The sequence below is a fragment of the Thamnophis elegans genome, chromosome 9 (assembly GCF_009769535.1).
Source record: "Thamnophis elegans isolate rThaEle1 chromosome 9, rThaEle1.pri, whole genome shotgun sequence".
NCBI lineage: Eukaryota > Metazoa > Chordata > Lepidosauria > Squamata > Colubridae > Thamnophis > Thamnophis elegans.
Genome location: NC_045549.1, coordinates 58,341,165 through 58,362,379, shown reverse-complemented (window position 1 = coordinate 58,362,379; position 21,215 = coordinate 58,341,165). Strand labels below are relative to the sequence as shown.

Here is a 21,215-nt window from a genome sequence, read left to right as displayed (position 1 = left end):
TAAAACCTGGCCATCTTTAATAAGACCAAAACTTGTTTTATTGAAATACTGCATTACATATAATGGAATGCATTTCAGGCAAGTCTCTCATCCGGATATGTTAAGTTATGCAAAGCATATATGCTATATGATTGACTTAAAAAGCATAATATTAACAATTTCTTATTCTCCACTGGGTACTGTATTTGTTAGTTTAGGACAAATCACAATCAAATATTATATAAATTAATCATAATACATGGAAACATAGAAGAGTTTAAAGCAGGGGTAGTCAACCTTTTTATACTTACCGCCCACTTTTGTATCTCTGTTAGTAGTAAAATTTTCTAACCACCCACCGGATCCACAGTAATGGTGATTTATAAAGTAGGGAAGTAACTTTACTTTATAAAATTTATAAAGCAGAGTTACAGCAAACCCTACCGCCCACCATGAAAGCTGGAACACCCACTAGTGGGCGGTAGGGACCAGGTTGACTACCACTGGTTTAAAGCATATGCTGCTTTATCACAGCCTCCATTGTCATTGGCCAGGCTTGTTTGGGACTGTTGAAATTTTAGACTAGTAGCATTGGATGATGATAGGTGCTCTGTACCAGAGGTGGGTTGCTCCCGGTTTGGCCTGGATCAGGCGAACCAGTAGTGGTGGTGGCGGGAGGCTCCGCCCACCCACCCAGATACTTCTGAGCATGCACAGAAGTGTTGCACACGTAAGCCATGCACGAGCACAAGCAAACTGGTAGCGCTGGGATTTGCAACCCACCTCGGTTCTGTACCTGTCATTATAGACAAAGTGTATGTTATAAAGTATATGTTTTAACTATATTCCTGGAAACTGAATTAAGAATTAGCAGAGAGATGAGAACATAACTTTACTGCCATTTGTGCACAAACTGAATTGTAGGTTTCCCTCTTGCAAAGAAACATATATGTATAACTCTATCTTTTTTTCCCCAAAAGGAAACAATAGAGAGTGGGACTGAAGTGAAGTTTTTCCACTCCTGCTTACAGCTACTGCTTCCTTTTAAAATCACTTTTGGAGATTGTTTGATAACTGCTTTTCAGCTATCAGGAACCTTTGAATTGATGAGTTTTACAGCACGAGGTGAATAACCTTCAATCTTTAATGGAAAAAGTTTTAAACAAATTCAAGGACTTACACTTTAAAAACAAAGAAACAAATCAGTAAGTAAATGTTGACAGATTTGAAATAAAGCTTTAGAATTAATTAACCAATCCTTGGGTAAGCTTTTGTTTTGAATTCTTTATAAAAGATAAAACTTGTTAAAGCTTAAAGCATTTTGTGAGAAGGGACTAACAAAAATGGGGAAAAAATTATAGGAATTAAGTTATAGGACAATATTTGAAGGGATTAAAATCAAGATTGCTAAAAGAATGGTATGTGAATTTGATTTATTTGATCAAGATTAAAATAGATGTGTTGGTAAGAGGTCTTTGATCAGGGGTGGGTTTCAAAAATTGTTCGAGCCTTCTCTGTGGGCGTGGCCTCCTTTGTGGGAGTGGCTTGCCACCCATGTGACTGGATGGGAATGGCTTGCCGCCCATGTAACCATATGGTAGTGGCCTGCCAGGCTGCCACACATGTGACCTGGTGGGAGTGGCCAAGATGATGTTATTACTAGATATTACTAATTACTAAATATTATTGATATTACTTGATCATTATTAAAGCGTAGATAACTGCGGGACATTACACACAAACATGCACACACACAAACTATGACAGTGCCAGAAAAACACCAAAAAATAAGAATCCCCCCCCCCCCCAAAGACTTCCAATGAAACCAGGTTTGTTTTCCTAAGCCTATGGACAGGAAAGACAAAGTCACTGGAATAAAAACCATCAAGGCAATGTGAAAAATTATAAAGGACAGGCGCTCACAGAACCATCAACCACCTCAGAATCACCTAAACAATGAGGGTGAAACACACTAAATCTGGCAAAGCTGCCTTGCAAGAAACCTGGCCTGCCCATAGACAAGCAGCCACTTTGAGACACATAAACCTGGTCTGAACACTTAAAAGCAACATATTGCATCACAAAGAAAACATTAGCAAAAAGAATAACATTTCTTGTAGTAAATATATTTTATAAACATTAAAAAATAAAATTCCCCAAAAAATAATTTAAAAAAAGATATTCTATAAATAAAATAAATCATTAAAAACCATTGTTAAGTATTACACCAGCAATAATTTACACTGTAACAATTTTAAGTTATTGTACCAGCCATAGTATACTGTAACCATTAGTTCAATCCACCAGCAATAATTTACACTGTAGCCATTTCAAACTATTCCACACAAAATAACTTAAAATGAAACCATTAATAATATTCCATACACAATAAATTACAATAAAACTATTATAAAAAATTCTATGCACAATACATTTCAAAGTATTGAGTGTAGAATATTTTAAAATGGTTTATTTTAATTTATTTTGGATAGAATCTTTTTTAAAATAGTCTAAGACAATCTGTTTTTGAAAGTGATATGTTGGTTACTGGTAATCCTTAATGGTCTTTTGTTGGTCAGGATTAAATTACGAGGCTTTAAGAATTCATTGATAAAAGATGAGCAAAAGGGCTCTTTGCAGTGACAGGGGCAGGACTGGTACCGGCGTTCCCGGAACTTAATTACTTCCTGGTTCACCGACCAACCAGTACGCGCGAACCAGGGTGAACCCACCTCTGTCTTTGAAAGAGATGTTGGTTACTGGTAATCCTTAATGGTCTTTTGTTGGTCAGGATTAAATTACGAGGCTTTAAGAATTCATAGATAAAAGATGAGCTAGAGGAAGATTATGCATTGTATTTTAAAAGGAGATAAATTGCTAAAATTATTTATACTTGTAATGAAAGAAGTCATTTCCTTATATAATTCTTTATATTCTTATTTTTGCTTTCTTTTCTATTTCTTTTCTTTTTGGAACTTTTTATTGTTTGTATTAGTGATCTCTTAGTTTGTATTAGTTTTTATCTTTTCAATAGTAATGTTTAATTAAATGACTATTTTTAAAAAAGGAATTTCCAGATTTTATAGGAACATTTGGTGTGAACTGAGGTTGCAGCTACCATCTGTGGTTCATGAGCTGAAGAACATCCCGTGCTCTGGCTTTTGCACCAAGAATTTTGTGTGCTTGGAGGATACAGAGTCTTGGTAAAAATAGGGAAAAAAACCACCCCTCTGACAATATATGTCCCAGGAACAGGATAATCTGTAAGGGAAAGAGGGCAAATTTCTCTTAAGTAATCCAAAAGCAGATTATCCTATAAACATACTTGAGCATGTGTCAGAATAGCTCTGTACAAAAATCTGTTAAGAAGCCAAACATCAATATGAGAACAGGATGTCTTGGAGCTGTGTTAAAACATGAAAAACCTTGAAAATGGCAAAAGAGATCCATTTACTATAAATGAAAAAAGAAATAATGATAGAATGCTTTAGAAACACAAAAATAAGTCTGCTAGAAAATATATCCCATTTTGTATTTTGTAATATCCCATATTATAGCCTGGTAACCACAGGTTATAATATATAGCGTGCCAAAAAATTCAACACTAGATTAAATGGATGATGTCATGCTTCTTTAGGCCATTTACAAATTCTGCTTTAGAAATGTTAATTTTTATAAATTAAAATGTTTCTTACATTAAAAAACCTACTCCCTTAAAAGGGGTTCTCCTAAGAATTTCATTATGATACTGAAGAACTGGAAGGCAACAATTCTTTTCATGAAGTTTTTAAGGTTTATCTGCAAGAGGTGATGTAAGCACTACACCCCACTTCCTATATCAACAGGTTTGATTCTTGTGCAAGATGTGTATTTTAATGGCAACAGAATATTCCATTTTGTAGGATAAGAATGGAATATTTTTTTCTCATCCTGAAACAAGAGCATCTCAATAACGTACAATAGCAGAAGTCCAATATGGATTTCCACTCATAATCCTCAATTAGGACTGAAAATATTTGGAAAAGGAAAAAACATTAATTTTCAAGGGATGTTTTTAATTGCTCCTTTTTGCAGATGAAAAGATTTTTGAGACGCATGGCAGTTGCCTTGGAATCTAAAACGCAACTTGTTATGAAGTTAAACTAAAGCACTCACAAATGTAGTAGGCATTTATATTTTGAAAGTGAGCCAGTACTTGATGACTAGTAAGGGGAAAATATGAAGATCAAAGATGCCACTTGGATATTTGAGAATGACATCTAAAACTATTAAACTGGGCATGAAATGTGTGTCTAGCAAGAAATCTAGGGGGTAGTCATCTAAAAACCTATTATCTATGGTCATAGCATGAGTGGGCTTTGGGACGGTGACCAGAAGAAATATAGTTATCGACTCTATTTGAAGCCTATTAAATGAATATTTTGGAGCCTATCCAGAATATCATCAGTTTTATTGCTGACTACATAATCCCTATCAAACGGAAAGTATTCATTTCCAATGAGATCATTGGAATACAGCCTGGTATCATGACACAAAACATTGGAGGTTAACATAATCTTGATTGCTAAGGTGGTTTCACGTTGAGCTGTGTTTAATTTCCACTTGGTAATTTTATTTATTTATAAATCCACTAAATAAATAAAATTACTTGAAAGGAATTCTGCAGAGCTGGCACTTGGCCAGTTGAGCCCTAAGGCCAAAGCCATATATTCACATTGGAGTACAAAAAACCACAACTCTCCGCTGATCCCAAAGAATTGTGAGGATAAACAGTAAAATAACAAATAAGATGCAAAGATAATAGAAGAAAATAAGAATCTGGACAAAATGGGAAGCTGAAGGGAATGAATGTGAAATGTATTTGGGTGGTTGAAAACAACAGAAAGGATTCAAAGGAAGTAATGCTTAACCACATAGAATATAGTGGTGGTGTGTGTGGCGGGGGCAGTCAGTTGCCAAATGTTTCTGTAAGGTTTAGAACAGGGGTGTCAAACTGGTGTGTTGTGCACAGGCAACACCCACCCCAGCTCCGCGAAGGGAAAAAACCGTGACCACAATGTGACACCGTGAGTTTGACACCCGTGGTTTAAAATATTCCAAGATGGGCTTGGTACATGCAGGTAGCTTGTGTATATGAATCTCACCGAGTATGTGGAAAAACCAACTGTTACATAACATGTAGGTTTGTTATGTATAGCATGAGAATGAAAGAACTCTTAAGATGTTGTTGGCCTTCAATGTGGTCTATACAAGAAGCCCATCAGGAGCATTAATACTTATCAGACATTATCATTGGCTGTGTTTTAAGTTTATAGTAAAATGCCTTAGTGTGAATTCCCAGTTTCAAGTGGGACATATCTGTACTAGAATTTCAAAGACTTCAAATAGTGTAATTTACCTGCCGTATGGCTGCCTATTAGTTTCAAATCTTCCTCAGTTTTTCCATACATAGTAAAGGCTAATGGAATATTCCATTTTGTACAGGTAATCCTTGACTTACAACAGTTCATGTAGTGACCATTCATAGTTGCAATGGCACTGAAAAAAGGGACTTATGACTGTTTTTCACACTTACAACCATTGCAGTATCCTCATAGTCGCTTTTTTCTTCAAAGGACAACTGGACTATTGTTTCTTTGAAGAAGAAAAAAACCCGTCTAGTTGCCTTTTGAAGAAAAAAAGTACCTTTAAAACAACTGTGGGCTGGATGACTGTGCTGTCCCAACAGTATACAGCTAATTTAAAAATTAGAAGCTGTCTCCTTTAAGCAACTATCTCATGAGAAATGCAATTACCTTGTGGGAAATGTAGTCCCATAACATGTGACCACATCTGTGCTCCCTGATTGGGCAGTGGGGTATTTTGCCCGGGAAATTGTTTCATTACTGCACACTCACTGAATCGCATCAGCACTATCAGAAGCAGCTTTGCACCAGCAGCATGGGTTAGAGGAATTAATGTCTTTTTATACTACGTGATGGGACAGATCAGGGAAAGTCAGAAGAATCTTAACACTGAACTGTAAGTTTTGCTATTAAGGATTCCTGATAATAAACTTGATCTGAAAGTTATTCCCAAGCATGGAGTTAACTGGCTGCCCGAGCAGAACCTCATTGTCCGGGGGCAGAACAATGACTGAGAATCTCCACAGACATCCCCATGGTCATGTGATCAAAATTTGGATGCTTAACAAGTGACTCATATTTATGACAGTTGCAGTGTCCCAGTGCTATTGTTCTGACCCAGCTTTAACAGAACCAAGAAACAGACTCCTTGTCCTGAAAACCCCCTCTTTATATAGCTATTGTAAATTCATGGCATTCACACACAGAAAAGTCCAGGAAATAATCCTTCCAAGGGTTAATTGCAATAACAGACCTTATCAATCCTTGGATAATTGCCAGGCCGATGGTTTTCTTCCTGAGTCGCCCCTGTTCCTCAGTTGTTCTGTATCCTGACAGCTCTGCGCATACGCGCATCTGGAACAGGCCCCAGCTGTTCTTCTTCCCCACTTATCTCCGACTTCAAAACCAGCTGGGAAATGTCGGACGGCCCTGGCTCTATCTCTGCTTCCGATGCAGAGAATCCATCAGAGCCTTCCCCATACTCCAGGACTGGCTCAAGTTCCTCCCCAACCTCATTGTCCAGCCTGCTGCCAGCTCTGCGGGCGGCTGTTGGGCCACAACAGCTATGTGATCACCTTTTGTGACTTTCTTACAAGCAAAGTCCACAGGGAAGCCAGATTCACTTAACAATCGTGTTACTATCTTAACAACTGCAGTGATTCATTTTTAACAACTATGGCAAGAAAAGTTGCATAATGGGACAAAGTTCACTTAACAAATGTTTTACTTAGCAACAGAAATTTTGGGCTCAATTGTAATCATAAGTAGAGTACCTTGTATTGGGAAAGTAATCCCATATAGAATGACTAAATACAATCTAGAGAATTAAAAGAGATTTTTCACTGACTATATATTGTTATGTCATCAATCTTGCCAAACATTTACTATTGTATGTATCTCTGTATGTTTATCTACACCTGTTAATTTGATTATGTGCATCAAGTTAATGTTGACTCTCAGCAATTAAATAGGCAGACTTCTCCAACATGGTTTGTCTTCAGCTTGAGCTTTTAGATCTGCACTCATTACCACTTTAATTAAACTCATTCATCTTACTTTCCTTTACCTTTCCACCATTATAGACTTTTCACATCATAAAGGTTTCATAAAACATGATAAATCTGAGCATGGTCATTTGTGCCTTGAGAAAAAAACTCTTGACTTGTTCAATTATCCATTTGTTGTTGTTGTTTTTAGCTACCTTGACATTTAGAATAATAAAGTTGGAAGGGATCTTGGAGGTCCTTTGCTCCCTGCTCAGGCAGAAGACCCTATACCATTTCAGACAAGTGGCTCTCTAGTCCCTTCTGAAAGGTCAGCAGTGATGAAGCACCACAACTTCTGAAGGCAAGCCATTCCACTGATTAATTGTTCTCATTATTAGGAGATTTCTCCTTAGTTCTAGGTTGTTTCTCTCCTTGATTAGTTTCCATCCATTGTTTCTTGCCTTCTGATGCTTGGGAAAATAGGTTGTCCCTCCCCCACTTTTTTGCGTGGCAGCCCTTCAAATATCGGACCCTTAATCCTTCTTTCATTAGACTAGTCATATCCAATTTCTGACATTATTCTCCATATTTTAGTTTCCAGCCCCTAAACATCTTTGTTGCTCTTCTCTGCTTTATTTCCAAAGTCTCAACGTCTTTTTATGGTGATCAAAATTAGATGCAGTGTTACAGATGTTGTCCTACTAAGGTTTTATAAAGCAGTACTAATATTTCATTTCAATGTGACTCTATCCCTCTGTTTATGCAACCAAGGATTTCATTAGCTTTTTTGGCTGCTGCAGCACATTGTTGGATGTTTAGATTAACAGATTAAGATTATCAAATTAACAGATTAACAGAGTTGGAAGGGATCTTGTAGGTCATCTAGTCCAACCCCCGGCCCAAGCAGGAGACCCCACACCATTCGGTAGTCCAGTCTCTTCTTGAAAGCTTCCAGTGATGAAGCTCCCACAACTTCTGAAGGCAAGCTGTTTCATTGGTTGATTGTTGTCACTGTCAGAAAAGTTCTCCTTATTTCCAGGTTGAATATCTTGTTCAGTTTCCATCCATTATTCCTTATCTGGCCTTCAGGTGTTTTGGAAAATAGGTGGACCCCTTCTTCTCTGTGGCAGCCCCTCAAATATTGGAACACTGCTATCGTGTCTCTCCTGGTCTTTCTCTTCACTAGACTAGCCATGCCCAGTTCCTGCAACCATTCATCATATGTTTTAGCCTCCAGTCCAGGGGTGTGTGTCCTTGCCGGTTTTTCTACTGGTAAAACCTTGTGGTACCCAATGCTTACTTCCCTCCATGTAGACATAGTACCATTAAGGACTACTCATTGAGTACAGTTTGTCAGTCAGTTACAAATCCATCTGATGGTGATCCCACTTTTTTCTAGTTTACCAATAAGTAGGTTGTGGTCTATTTTGTCAAATGCTTTGCTGAAGTCTAAGTATATTATGTCCACAGTATTTCGCTGGTCTACTAATTTAGTCACTGTGTTGAAAAATGAATTAAGATTAGTTTGGCACGATCTGTTTTTAACAAAAACATGATGACTTCTAGTTATTACTTTACTCATTTCTAGATGTTGGCAGATCTGTTTTTTTATTCTCTTTTCCAGTATCTTTCCGGATTTTAGGCTGGTTGGTCTGTAGTTTCCTGGGTCTGTTTCTCCTCCCCGCTTTTTGAAGATGGGAACCATATCTGGTAGTTCCCTGGTGCTTTGGAATTTTTGAAAGATGTAGTACATGGTTCTGTGATGACACCTGCCACCTCCTTTAGAACTCTAGGATGTAATCTGTCACGTCCTGGTGATTTCTACTCATCAAGATCAGACAGGTGTTCTCTTACAATTTTGGGGGTTTATTTTAACTTTATAAGAGCCTCAGTGGCACAGTGGTTAGAGTGCAGTACTGCAGGCTACTTCTGCTGATTGCCGGCTGCCTGCAATTCGGCAGTTCAAATCCCACCAGGCTCAAGGTTGACTCAGCCTTCCATCCTTCCAAGATGGGTAAAATAAGGACCCAAATTGTTGGAGGCCATGTGCTGACTCTGTAAAACCGCTTAAGAAAGGGTTGTAGAGCACTGTAAAGCTATATATAAGTCTAAGTGCTATTGCTATTTCTAGTCCGTCTTTTACAGTTATGTTTTTGGTAGGTTGGCCTAGTTTCTTTTTGCGTGAAGACTGATGCAAAGAATGCGTTAAGCAGCTGTTTTCTCTATGCTGCCTGTTACTTCCTTGCCGTCTTCTCTCTTTAGTCAAGGACTGACCGTTTCCTTGATTTTTTTCTTATTATTTGTATGTTGGAAGAAACTTTTTTTTTTATTATGTTTAACTTTTGTTGCAAGACTTTGTTCATTCTGAGCCTTTGCTTTCCTAAGTTCATCTTTGCAGATTCGGTCTACCTGCTGATATTTTGCCTTAGTTATGTGTCCTTCTTACCATTTTTGGTACTTGTCCATTTTGTCTTTCAATTTGTCAAAGAGATCTTTGTTCAGCCATTCTGGTTTCTTATTGGGTTTCTTGTTTTTCTTTTTCAGTTGTATTGTGCTGGTATGGGCTTTTATGATCATATTTTTCAGATTTTCGCAAGCTTCTTGAGCTGTTTTCTCCTTTAGGATTTTCATCCAAGGAATCTTTCCCAAGTTTTCTCTGAGTTTGTTAAAAATCAGCTCTTTTAAAATCTAGGACTTTGGTATCATTATGTCTGCATTATGTTAAATTCTAGTATGACATGGTCAATCTCACCCAAGGTTCCTGCGGTTTCAACTCCCTCTATCACTTCTTTTCTGTTTGTAAGAATTAAGTCCAGTATGGCTGTCCCTCTAGTTCCCTTCTCCACCTTTTGGACAACAAAGTTGTCAGCTAGGTTGGTCAGGAATCTATTTGATTTCTCACTTGTTGTGGAATTAGTTTTCCAATTGATCTCAGGCAGTAGTGGGTTTCAAATTTTTTTAGAACCTATTCTGTAGATGTGGCCTGTTTTATGGGAGTGGCTTAGCGGTCATGTGACCGGGTGGGCATGACCGGGTAGTCATGTGACCGGGTGGGCATGGCCAAGTTGGAAAATGTGGTGAAACTCACTTAACAATGTTCTTGCTTAGCAACCAAAATTTTAGGCTCAACTGTGATCATAAGTTATCTCCCTCTCTCCCCCTCTCTCCCTTCCTCTTTCTTATTCTTTCTCTCTCTCTCTCTCTCATTCACACACACACCATTTCCCTCATGTCTGTCACTGACAGCTCTCAAAGAGAAGGAAGGACTCCTGCCTTGGGAAGGGGTTGGACTAGATTACCTCCATGTTCCCTTGCATTCCTCTATGTTCTCTGTCCCATTAGTCACAAACAGCCCCATTCAGTTTTACTCCACAACGGTTTTTATGCTTCCAAACCTGTAGATCATTTTGTACTCTTGAAGGAAACCTACGAGAACTTGGAATTGGTTCTTCATAAACTTAAATATGAAGACCATGGTTGGCAAGTGTATGGGGACTTGAAGGTCTTGTGCATGCTACTCGGGCAACAAGCTGGTTATACCAAATACCCTTGTTTTCTGTGTCTATGGGGCAGTCGAGACTGACAAAATCACTGGACCAAGAAGAGTTGGCAGCCGAGGGTGCTAACAGTCGGTGAAAAAAATGTCCTCCGAGAAACTTTGGTACCTTCCCATAAAGTTCTTCTACCACCTCTCCACATAAAATTGGGATTGATGAAGCAATTCATAAAATCACTTCCAAGAGATGGAGAATGCTTCAAATACTTGGTCACCAAATTTTCATGCCTGTCAGAGGCAAAATTGAAGGAAGGTGTGTTTGTCAGACCAGACATTAGAAGGTTTATAGTTGATCAAGAGTTTGTCAATACCAGGACGGATCCTCAAAAAGAAGGGTGGGTTGCATTTAAAGAAGTACAGAAATTTTTAGGCAATAACGAAGATCCTCAATACTAAAAGATCATCGAAAGAATGCTGAAAGCATTTCAAGTTTTAGTTTGCCTAATGAGTTTGAAAGTGCATTTCCTCCAGTCCCACCTTGACTACTTTCCTGAAAATTTGGGAGCTGTGAGTGAGGAACAAGGTGAACGATTCCACGAAGACATTAAAGAGATGGAAAGGAGATACCAGGGAAAATGGAGCATTACAATGATGGCACACTACTGTTGGATGCTTCAGAGAGACATTTCAGATGCTACTCACAAGCATAAATGTAAATAAAAGTGAGGAGCCTCACAAGGAAGAAGAATTGAGTTTAGTGTGTGTAGGTGAGCTCATTTCAGTTCAAAAAAGGATTTTCATGAAAATATTGTAATAAAACTTTAATTTTATAAGTCTATTTCCATTTATTTTGAGGTATTGCCTTATTTAACATAGTTACCTAAATTGTCAGGAAATGTGATGTTCTATGACAAAATAGAGGTCATTTTTGGATTCAGCGCATCAAAAAACATAAAGATTATGTTGAATAACCAAAATAGCTCTTGATTTTTTTTTTTTGCAGTCCTGTTTGAATATAGTATAATTATAGTTATAATTATGCACAGTATTCCTAGTTTTATATCTGTAATACCAAGCAGCAGAGAAAGAGTTTTTATTTGAGAGCAGTAGTTATCTCTTGGAAAAATATTCTATAATTTATTGCTTAATTATGTTCACAGGAAATAAACAGGATCATCATCGAATGCAGCAGACAGGAAATACCAGTGATATACAAAGTAGCAGTTCTGGAATTACTCAGAACATTCTCATATCTGATCATTAGGAATTGGTTAAATCCTTAGATGATAAACATCACCAAAACTTTTGGTTTGTTAAATTTATTTAAAATATTGCCATTTCAAAATGGAATAAAAACAAAGATGTTATTCTATTAAAGATTTTAAATCTGGAACATGTTTAATCTTGAAGTCAAGTAGCATTTGTCCAAATGCCTTGCCCTGTAAAGAAATAAAGGAGAAAAAAACTCTGTAGTTCAAACTCAGCCAGGAAAAAAGTAAACTTTTCTCAAATAACGTGTCACTTTTTGAGCATATTCTCCTGTAGAATAGTGCAATCTACTTCTGAATGACATTGTCTTTTTATTGCTCCTTTAGATACCTGCATTATAAATCTGGGATTTACTCCTAGTATAACATGCATAGGCTTGTATAATACATATAACAAACATGCATGGACTTCAGTTGTATCAGTACAGAGAAAATGAACTTTAAAAATTTCATGGAAGTTATGATTGAACAAGGGATTTAAAATTTCAGCACATTGTCCACTATGGCTAAAATACTGACTTTACATTCCTCTTGCATTTATTCCTCATTTGCAAAAAGCCAATATGGAAAAGGGAGTAATCTGTAGAAAGGGCACTTCTGAAAGTTGACTGTAATAAGTTCTGAATTTTAGAGCTAGAATTAATTATATGAGAGTGATGTTTCACTGATATAATACAAACTTGACTGACAAAAGGAACTATGTAACATAAAAATAATAGCTAGATTCCCCTTTTCAAGTATGTTACTAAGAAACAATAAGTTGACCTGTTGCATCTTAAAGAGGCAACATCCTAAACATTTCTTTGTTTTGTGAACTACTATTAACTAGAACCAATTTTGAGATAAATACAGAGACTGTATTTCTCTATATCCCTCTATATACATAATGTATTTGAAACTGATGCCAGTTTATGAAATCTTTGCTTTGCTGAATGATTCTTCATAAATAGATACCTACTTGTGGGTCACTTCTCAGAGATGCTGTGCCACCACCACCAAGAGAGTTTTTTAGAACGAAATTTAATCCATATATTCCTGGCAAGTCATATCTGTAAAGATAAAAAATACCATACTTTATCTGTTTAAAGGAAGGTGATGAGAATTTAAAAAAAGACAACCCAGAAATGCAAAAACAATATAGTTGGTAATACCTACAGTATTTACCTTGAATGAATTCAGCTTTTGAGAAACTTTTCAGAAATTTAAAGGTAACAAGGCTGATCAGGGGACTAGAAATTAAATTTTATGAAGAGAGTTTGAAGATGAGGTCTATGACAGCACTCTTTAAGTACTTGGAAGTGAAACAGAAAGCCTAGGTCTGCTTTCTAGCACACAAGAGTGCAAGACATAGGGTTCAGGTTACATGCTGAGACTGATATCCAAATGAACTCCTTCCACATATTTGATTCTGTGATTCAAAAATAATTTATTATGGTATGATTGGACCTGTTAGAATAAATTGCTAACTTAGAACTATGGAAAAACATGTTCACTAAGTTTATTGAAACATTACAATATTATTTTTCTCCCATGTTGCTATTTAATCTTGTTAATATGAAGTCACTATTGTTTGATCCTTTTATGTCTGCTGTCAGGTTCCGAAGGGTTAATGAAACCAGCCAAACACAGAAACGGTTTGTAGATGCAGTTTGTATTCTTCCTTTGCAACGAACTGACCAACAAAGCACTAAGGCAATGCATAAATTGTCAGAGCTGTCACCCTGTGCTTCCCACCACCTTTTATAGCTACATTGGTAATTAAAATAAACCGCACCCCACGCATGCGCACACCCATCACCTCATGACCCCAAGCGAAAACCACCCGGCAATTAATCATGGATTGTTAGCAGGAGTTTCTTCAGCTTGTGGAGGTGGGATGGTGAATCTTGGCAGCTGGCCCAGTGGTCTCCCCTGAATGGCAGCTCCAGGCCTCTGGGCTGACTGGAGCTGACATGCAGCCCCCTACCATGGAGACAGCATCTGGGGAGTTGAAAGACCCCTTTCCCCCGGTTTTGGGGGATGTCTGCGGTGGAATCTCGCTACCAGGTGAGGTGCCCTACAGTTCTTGCTATGAACCCAAGATGCCTCCAACAGGGGATAACCTTTCCATAAAATAAGGTAACCGTCCCATGTGCCAACTGAAATCTAGTATATCTTGCACTATGTAGTGCTGTTCCCCATCTACAGTAACGGGCTGGTGGCCGTAGCGGGTCTCCTCTGATATCAGAGGCCTGAATTGATCAAAACAGGCTGAAGTGGAAGACTGGATGTGTTTTCCCCAGTAGAGGGGGGAGTCTTAGTTGCACTGTGACTGGGTTAATAACTCACATGATTGGGAAAGGCCCAATGAATTTAGGCCCGAGTTACTTACATGGCAACGGCAGCCTGAGATATTTAGTGGAAGATATACCCTCTGGCCTACATGGAAAGGTCCTTGCACCATCTGCTTTTACCGGCACTCTTTTTATATGTGGAAAAGAGTGACATAACGCATCCCTCACCACTTTCCAAACTGTTTGCATCCGGGCTATCCACTCCTGCGAGGTCGTGTCATCTGGGCGCACTTGAAGACACTCTGGAATTGGGATGAACTCCTGCCCTGTAGCCACATGAAATGAGGTAAATCCCTTACTTTTGTGCACTGCATTGTTATATGCAACTTCTGCAAAGGAGAGGAGTTCAGCCCAATCAGTCTGTTGGTACTGGACATAACATCTCAAGTAGCGCTGCACTATTGTGTTTGCCCTCTCTGCTGTACCATTTGTTGCAGGGTGGAAGGCTGTACTAAGTCCCTGTGAAGACCCCACCATTGCCACGAATCTACGCCAGAACTGGGCAGTGAATTGCACTCCCCTGTCTGAAATTATCCTTTTGGGGATGACATGGAGTCTATAGACATGGACAATAAACAGTTTGGCCAGCTTCCTAGCAGATGGAAGGCCGGTACATGCTACAAAATGAGCCTGCTTGGAGATTATCATCCAAATGACCTTATTCCCTTGGCTGTCCAGTAAATCCATGATGAGGTTCATGGCTATCTGTTCCAATGGCCGAATTGGATCTGCCATCTGCTGTAAAAGATCAGGAGGCCGGCCAGGCCGGGCCTTCATGGTAGCGCAAACAACACAACTCCTTATATATTCCTCTATGTCCCTCTTCATGTGGGGTCACCAGAACTGGGGTTTTACTAAATGCAGAGTCTTGAGAAACCCAAAATGTCCAACCGAGCAAACGTCGTGGCAGCGCCACAGCACGGCCACTTGTACCACACTTGGTACATATAACTTCGACCCCTTCCAGGCAAAGCCCTCTCGCTGTGTTAATAAAGTTTGATTTTCTTGACACCATTGATCCATTGGGAGTGCTGCTTTGATTGCTCTGGAGAGGTCCTCCCCCTGGGCATACAGGTTTGGTGCCAATGGGCCTGTTGAATGGCTAACACCCTAGGCTGTGAGGTTGGGATGATAGTCTGTATTAGATACTCCCTTTTATTATGATACTGTGGTTTGCAGGAGAGGGCATCAACTAAGAAGCCCTTGCCCCTGGTATATATTTTAATTGGAAGTTGAATCACCAAAAAACCAGGGCCCATCTAACTTGTTTTGGCGACAATCTTCACGGGGTCTGGAGGGCCTCCAAATTCTTGTGGTCCATCCAGACCTCGAAGGGTATCCCTCCCCCTTCCAGTAAATGCTGCCACGTCAACAGGGCCCACAAGACCAGAAATGCCTCCTTCCCCCAAATGGGCCAGTTGCGTTCAGTCCCTCTCAACTTCCTTGAGGTGTAGGCACACGGCTGTAGGACTCCTTCATTGTTCTTTTGTAAGAGAACTGCAGCCACCGCCACATTACTGGCGTCTGCCTGAACCACGAATGGCTTAGAGGGCTCTGGATGTTTCAATACCAGCTCTTGTGCAAACAAGGTCTTCAGATGCTCAAACGCTTGCTGACACTGTGTTGTCCACACAACTGGGCTTCCCGGTCGAGGGTTTGCCATGAGATGTCTGCTGCGTAAGAGGTCGGTTAGTGGAAGGGCTGCTTGGGCAAAGGACGTGATGAACTGGCGAAGCACAGGGTGGCAGCTCTGACAAACTGTCAGGTTCCGAAGGGTTAATGAAACCAGCCAAATACAGAAATGGTTTGTAACTGCAGTTTGTATTCTTCCTTCAGCACAAACTGACCAACAAAGCACCAAGACAATGCATAAATTGTCAGAGCTGCCACCCTGTGCTTCCTACCACCTTTTATAGCTATATTGGTAATTAAGATAAACCGCACCCCGCGGGTGCGCACAACCATCACCTTGTGACCCAGAGCAAAAACCACCCAGCAATTAATCATGAATTGTTAACGGGAGTTTCTTCAGTTTGTGGAGGTGGGACAGTGAGTCTTGATAGCTTGCCCAGTCATCTCCCCTGAATGGCAGCTCCAGGCCTCTGGGCTGGCCGGAGCTGACATCTGTCTCTAAATGGAGAACATTGTTAGAAACACCAATTAGGAATGTCCTGGAATAACCAGCAGATTTTTCTAGAACAGAGGGTAATATATTGGTCCTCATCACTACTATTTCATGTCTCTCTGAAAATAATTTGCTTTTGAACAGAATTTTCATATCTTTTCCTTGGTATGACAAAGGATAGTTGACAATCATACTTTGACTTTATTCCTTCATTCATTTCAGCCTAGATACTTCCAATTTAACAGTTACCTATGTATAATATCACAGATTCAATTACTTCTCATGGTATCTTAAGTTCCCATTTTGAAAATAATATTCGCTTAAATGTAATTTACCTAAAAAAAAATTTAATATGGTGACTCACCAAACTTTAACAACACAATCTTTACTTATCATCTTAGAATAAAAAATCATGAACTCATTTGGGACATTAACTGACGATTGATAGAAAACTGTAGTCTTGCTTTATTTGAGTGGTTCCTAAAGCAAATGTTTAAGCATTGTGTAAAAAAATATGTGGAAATGAAGATACCTGATTTACCCATTTTGAAGTAAAAGATTTACATAGAAATCAATCAAGTGAAACATTATAAATGTATTCAGGTTAAATATGCTATGGCTTTCAACACCTTCTCCATGAACAGACTGGCTGACTGTGAAACAGATAATAGAGAGCATCTAACTGTTCACATGCATTTCAAAATGGTTTTAGACAGTAGGAGTTAAATTTTTATATTTAAAAAGTTATTTAATATAATTGGAAATTTGAAAAACACAAAAATTATGCTGATAGTATACAAGAATGATATCCATCTTTTCATTTTACAACTAATATTTTTATGTAACTTTTTGTTCAATGGAACAATTGTTTCCATTTGTTCTTGTTCCTTTAGGAACAGAGTGTTTATCACAGTTAATAAGAAGCTTCAGGAAGCTTAAAACATGTGAATATAATTCCTTCTAATTCTTAAGACATACACAAAAGTGTTCTTTCTTTTGCAAGTTTCTTCTAATTCTATTCACATTACCCTATCAATACATTATTAAAAGAACAAAAAGTCCATGGTTTCATTACTAAAATAAAAGTTTACTGTAATCAGACATTTTAATTGAATAGTTTTCATAACAGCGGTGAAATATTTTACTTTTTTCTTATCTCTGAATTGTCTGGTTGTAAAAGAAGCATTGAACATTATTGTTCATGATCCACCAATACGACAAATAACTAGAGAAGGATTGAATCAGTGGAAGATTTCACACAAAAGAGATGGGCAATATGGGAAAAGGAGGCTTTTGTAGTTAGGTGGGCACTCCTAACTTGGAGACATTTCTTGGAAGGAGTAAAATACCTTTCCAAGTATGGAGCAACCACAAGAACTTAGAAGCTCTCAAAGCTCCACGGAAAATGTCTCCAAAACCAGTCCGGTGGGCACAGTACTTCCAATGCTTTAACTTCACTTTGAAGTATTTACTGGGAGGGGAAAACCTTTTGGCAGATGCTTTGCCCAGAGAATCACAATATAAGAGTGTCAAGTTGGAAGTAATTAAGCCCATGACCCCCAACCTCCTAATTAGCAGTAAAGATCGTCACATGCTCTCAGGTGAAGAATGACCCCTCCACCTTAGACAATGCCACCACCACAGATTTTTTTAAAAAACTTAGAAACGGATGAGTGGTTTAGTGCCAATAAACATACTTGCATAATAAAAGAGGGGTTATCTTGGGTGGGAAATAAGCTGTACGTCCCAGCTAGGGAAAGGATGAGGACTATGCAAGCTTGTCATGACTCCAAATTAGCTGGTCACTTTTGTTTCGCAAAAACACTACATTTATTGAAATGGCAATTCTGGTGGCTCTCATTAAAAAAGGACATAGAAAGTTACGTAGCAAGCTGCCCCATTTGCGCTGCCACTAAACGTAGGCAGGGGAAAACCTCTTGTCTACTGCAGCCAGTGGCCGACCCTTCAGCACCATGGAGAGAGATCTCCATGGATTTCATTGTTGAATTGCCAGAGAGTTCTGGAAACACAGTAATCTGGGTTGTCACAGATCTTTTCTCAAAACAGGTTCATTTCATCTCATGCCAAAAGATCCCTATGGCTAAAGCTTGGCTAAACTGTTTTTGGTCCATATTTACCGCTTGCATGGGGCCGCACAACGTATTACTTTGGACAGAGGGGTCCAATTCATGTCCAGGTTCTGAAAAGCTTTTTTGAATCTACTTGGGACCGAGCAGGAACTTAGTTCTAATCATCATCCGCAGATAAATAGGGCCATGGAATAAACAAACTCAGTTCTGGAACAGTACTTGCGGTGTTTATTTATTATCAGCAGAAGAACTGAATCGAACTACTGCCTTTTGCAGAAGTAGCCTATAATAATGCAGTTCATGCTATCACAGGTTTTACCCTTTTTAGAGTGGCCACAGGGCAAGAATTTAATGCTATGCCTGAGTTACTCTCACATGAACCAGATATACCTTCCTTGAAACAGTGGATCATTTGCAAACCATTTGGCCGGTGGTCTGGAAAGCCTTGAATTAAACCAAGGCTGCCTATAAAGCACAAGCAGACAAGAAACGAACAGAACCTAAACCTTATAATGTGGAGGACAAAGTTTACCTTTCCACCAAATTTCTAAAATCTTTGCAGCAGTCTAAAAAGTTGGGTCCTAAATATATTGGGTCTTTCCCCATAATTCGTATTATTAACCCTGTCATGATAGAATTACAACTCCCTAACTTATTACGGCAAGTCCACCCCGTTTTCCATTGTAGCTTATTGAAGCCTGTAGTCACAGCTTGCATTACTGTGCTAATCTCTACATGAAGTTTCTGTTTCTTGCATTACTATATTAATCTCTATATAAAGTCTCTGTTTCTGTTTCCCTACAATGATGTAGTGTGTGTGTGGGGTTTGGTTAGCATTGCTTTAAATAGCAGGTTTTAAGTGAAAAACTCAGTTGTTGCCTAGATCTCTTGTTATCACACACCTTTCAATAAAAGCTCCTTTTGGAACAACTGCAATTTCAAGAGTCCTGCTTTCTTGGGAAGATTGGAGAGGCAAGACCTTACATGTATATGCATGAGCAATATACTGTTTGCCAAATTGCTAAGCCCTTGGTTTACATGAGGATTTTCATGTAGTTTAAAATTTTTAAATATAATCAAACAATACTGCATGAACACTTGAATTAAATGAGTGCCTACCGTGATACCAAGATTTCTTCAGGCTGTTCTCTTTCTAAAAGATGCTGGAAATAATTTTCTACAGCCAAAGCAGTTAATGTTTTCTTGAGGTATGGGTAGTAAAGGGGGTGACGGGCTATGACACCTGTTATAAACAAACAGAACGTAATTACTTGTTATGCTGCATGGATCACCAAACAATGTTATTATTCTTACAAAAAAAAAATCATTCCGTCCACATTATTTTAAACTTCAGCTACTCAAGATTAAACCTACCGTATTTTTCGGTGTATAAGACGCACTGGCGTATAAGACACACCAAGGTTTTGAAGAGGCAATTAAAAAAAAGTTTTTGCACTCTATAAACCTGCCAAAAACGGCCCGTTTTTCACAAAAACGGGCCCGTTTCCCCCCCAAAAAGGCATGAATAGCCTTTAAGGGGCTTGCAGAGTGCTCCCGGAGGGGGGGGGGCGCTTGCAGAGTGCTCGGGGGGGCAAAACGAGCAAAAAATGACCTGTTTTTTGCAAAAATGGGCCCGTTTTTTGTCAAAAAATTTTATGCATAGTCTTTAGGAGGCTTATAGAGTACTCCTGGGGGCTGGGGTGTGTGTGGCAAAACTGAGCAAAAAACGGTCCATTTTTCACTCATTTCTGCCTTCCCCAGCCCCCACGAGTTCTCTGAAAGCCTTCTACAGGCTGTGCATGGCCATTTTGGTGAAGGGAGCGGGATTTCAGGAGGCAAAAAATGCTGTATTCAGTGTATAAGATGCACACAGATTTTCAGCCTCTTTTTTGAGGGAAAAAGCTGCATCTTATACTCTGAAAAATATGGTATATATCTTTGTAGCACTAACTAGTATTTGTTTAATTAATAATCTACTTCAATTATTTCAGTAAATCTTGATGACATACATGTTAAAACAATAAAAAACAATAACCAGCAAAAAATAAAACAAATCCACAAAAAGCCAAAATATTTTATGTTAAAATATAATTCTACATCTACAATTTGTTTGAAAAGATATTTGGTTTATTTAAAATATTTAGGTATCATATTTTGCAAAGCACTTTCAAAGCCAACTAGTGCAAAAAATAATAACATTCAAATACCACATGTTAAGAAAACCACATTCTTTCTTATTTCAGAACAATTAAAGATGCATTAAATGAGTTCAGAAGGATTATGCTGAATTAGTAAACAAACCTAAAAGAAGGTATCCATTGTTTGACCTGCTGAAAATTTACAATGGGCAGGGTCAAGTTTTTTCCTGGTGCAGAGAGCTGTTTCCCTTCATTTTTCTTCCAACTATCACTTATACTAACAGAGATCCAGGCAGTTTTGGGATTATTAAAGTCTATTTATTGGGATTCAAAATGTAGACTATTCCATTTTTCTTTTTTAAATGCAACTCAAAGGAAGAAGATCTGGCTTATCCTAACCACAACCAAATTAGTTGAATTTAGGTGATAATAAAAACTGACTCTTACCTTACACATTTTAGAAAGTTCTACAATATATAGATGAGTGAATTAATAACAAATCTTTTTACATATGTATGATGATATCACATGTAAGTCTGTTAGATGAGTCTATATTTATTCTAATACCCTTAGATTTGCTGAACACAAAGTGAAATTCTATCATTTTCAGTTTTTTGAATGAAAAAACTGAAATAGTTTCAAATACCTCAGTACTTCAAATATACTCATCTTATG

The 21,215-nt window shown here is 38.4% G+C and overlaps 1 protein-coding gene across 3 annotated transcripts in view; it reads right to left on the bottom strand.

Annotated features, from left to right (window-relative positions):
• Window positions 1–11,586: 11,586 nt before the first annotated feature.
• Window positions 11,587–21,215, bottom strand: part of LOC116512931 — an 80,054-nt gene continuing 70,425 nt past the window's right edge. For all 3 annotated transcript variants that reach the window (XM_032223633.1, XM_032223635.1, XM_032223634.1), the window contains 3 exons: window positions 19,522–19,645; window positions 12,813–12,903; window positions 11,587–12,025 (listed from right to left, as the gene is read on the bottom strand). In XM_032223633.1, the coding sequence (XP_032079524.1) occupies window positions 11,951–12,025; window positions 12,813–12,903; window positions 19,522–19,645 (290 nt within the window). In that variant the 3' untranslated portion in view covers window positions 11,587–11,950. The remainder of the gene's footprint in view (window positions 12,026–12,812; window positions 12,904–19,521; window positions 19,646–21,215) is intronic.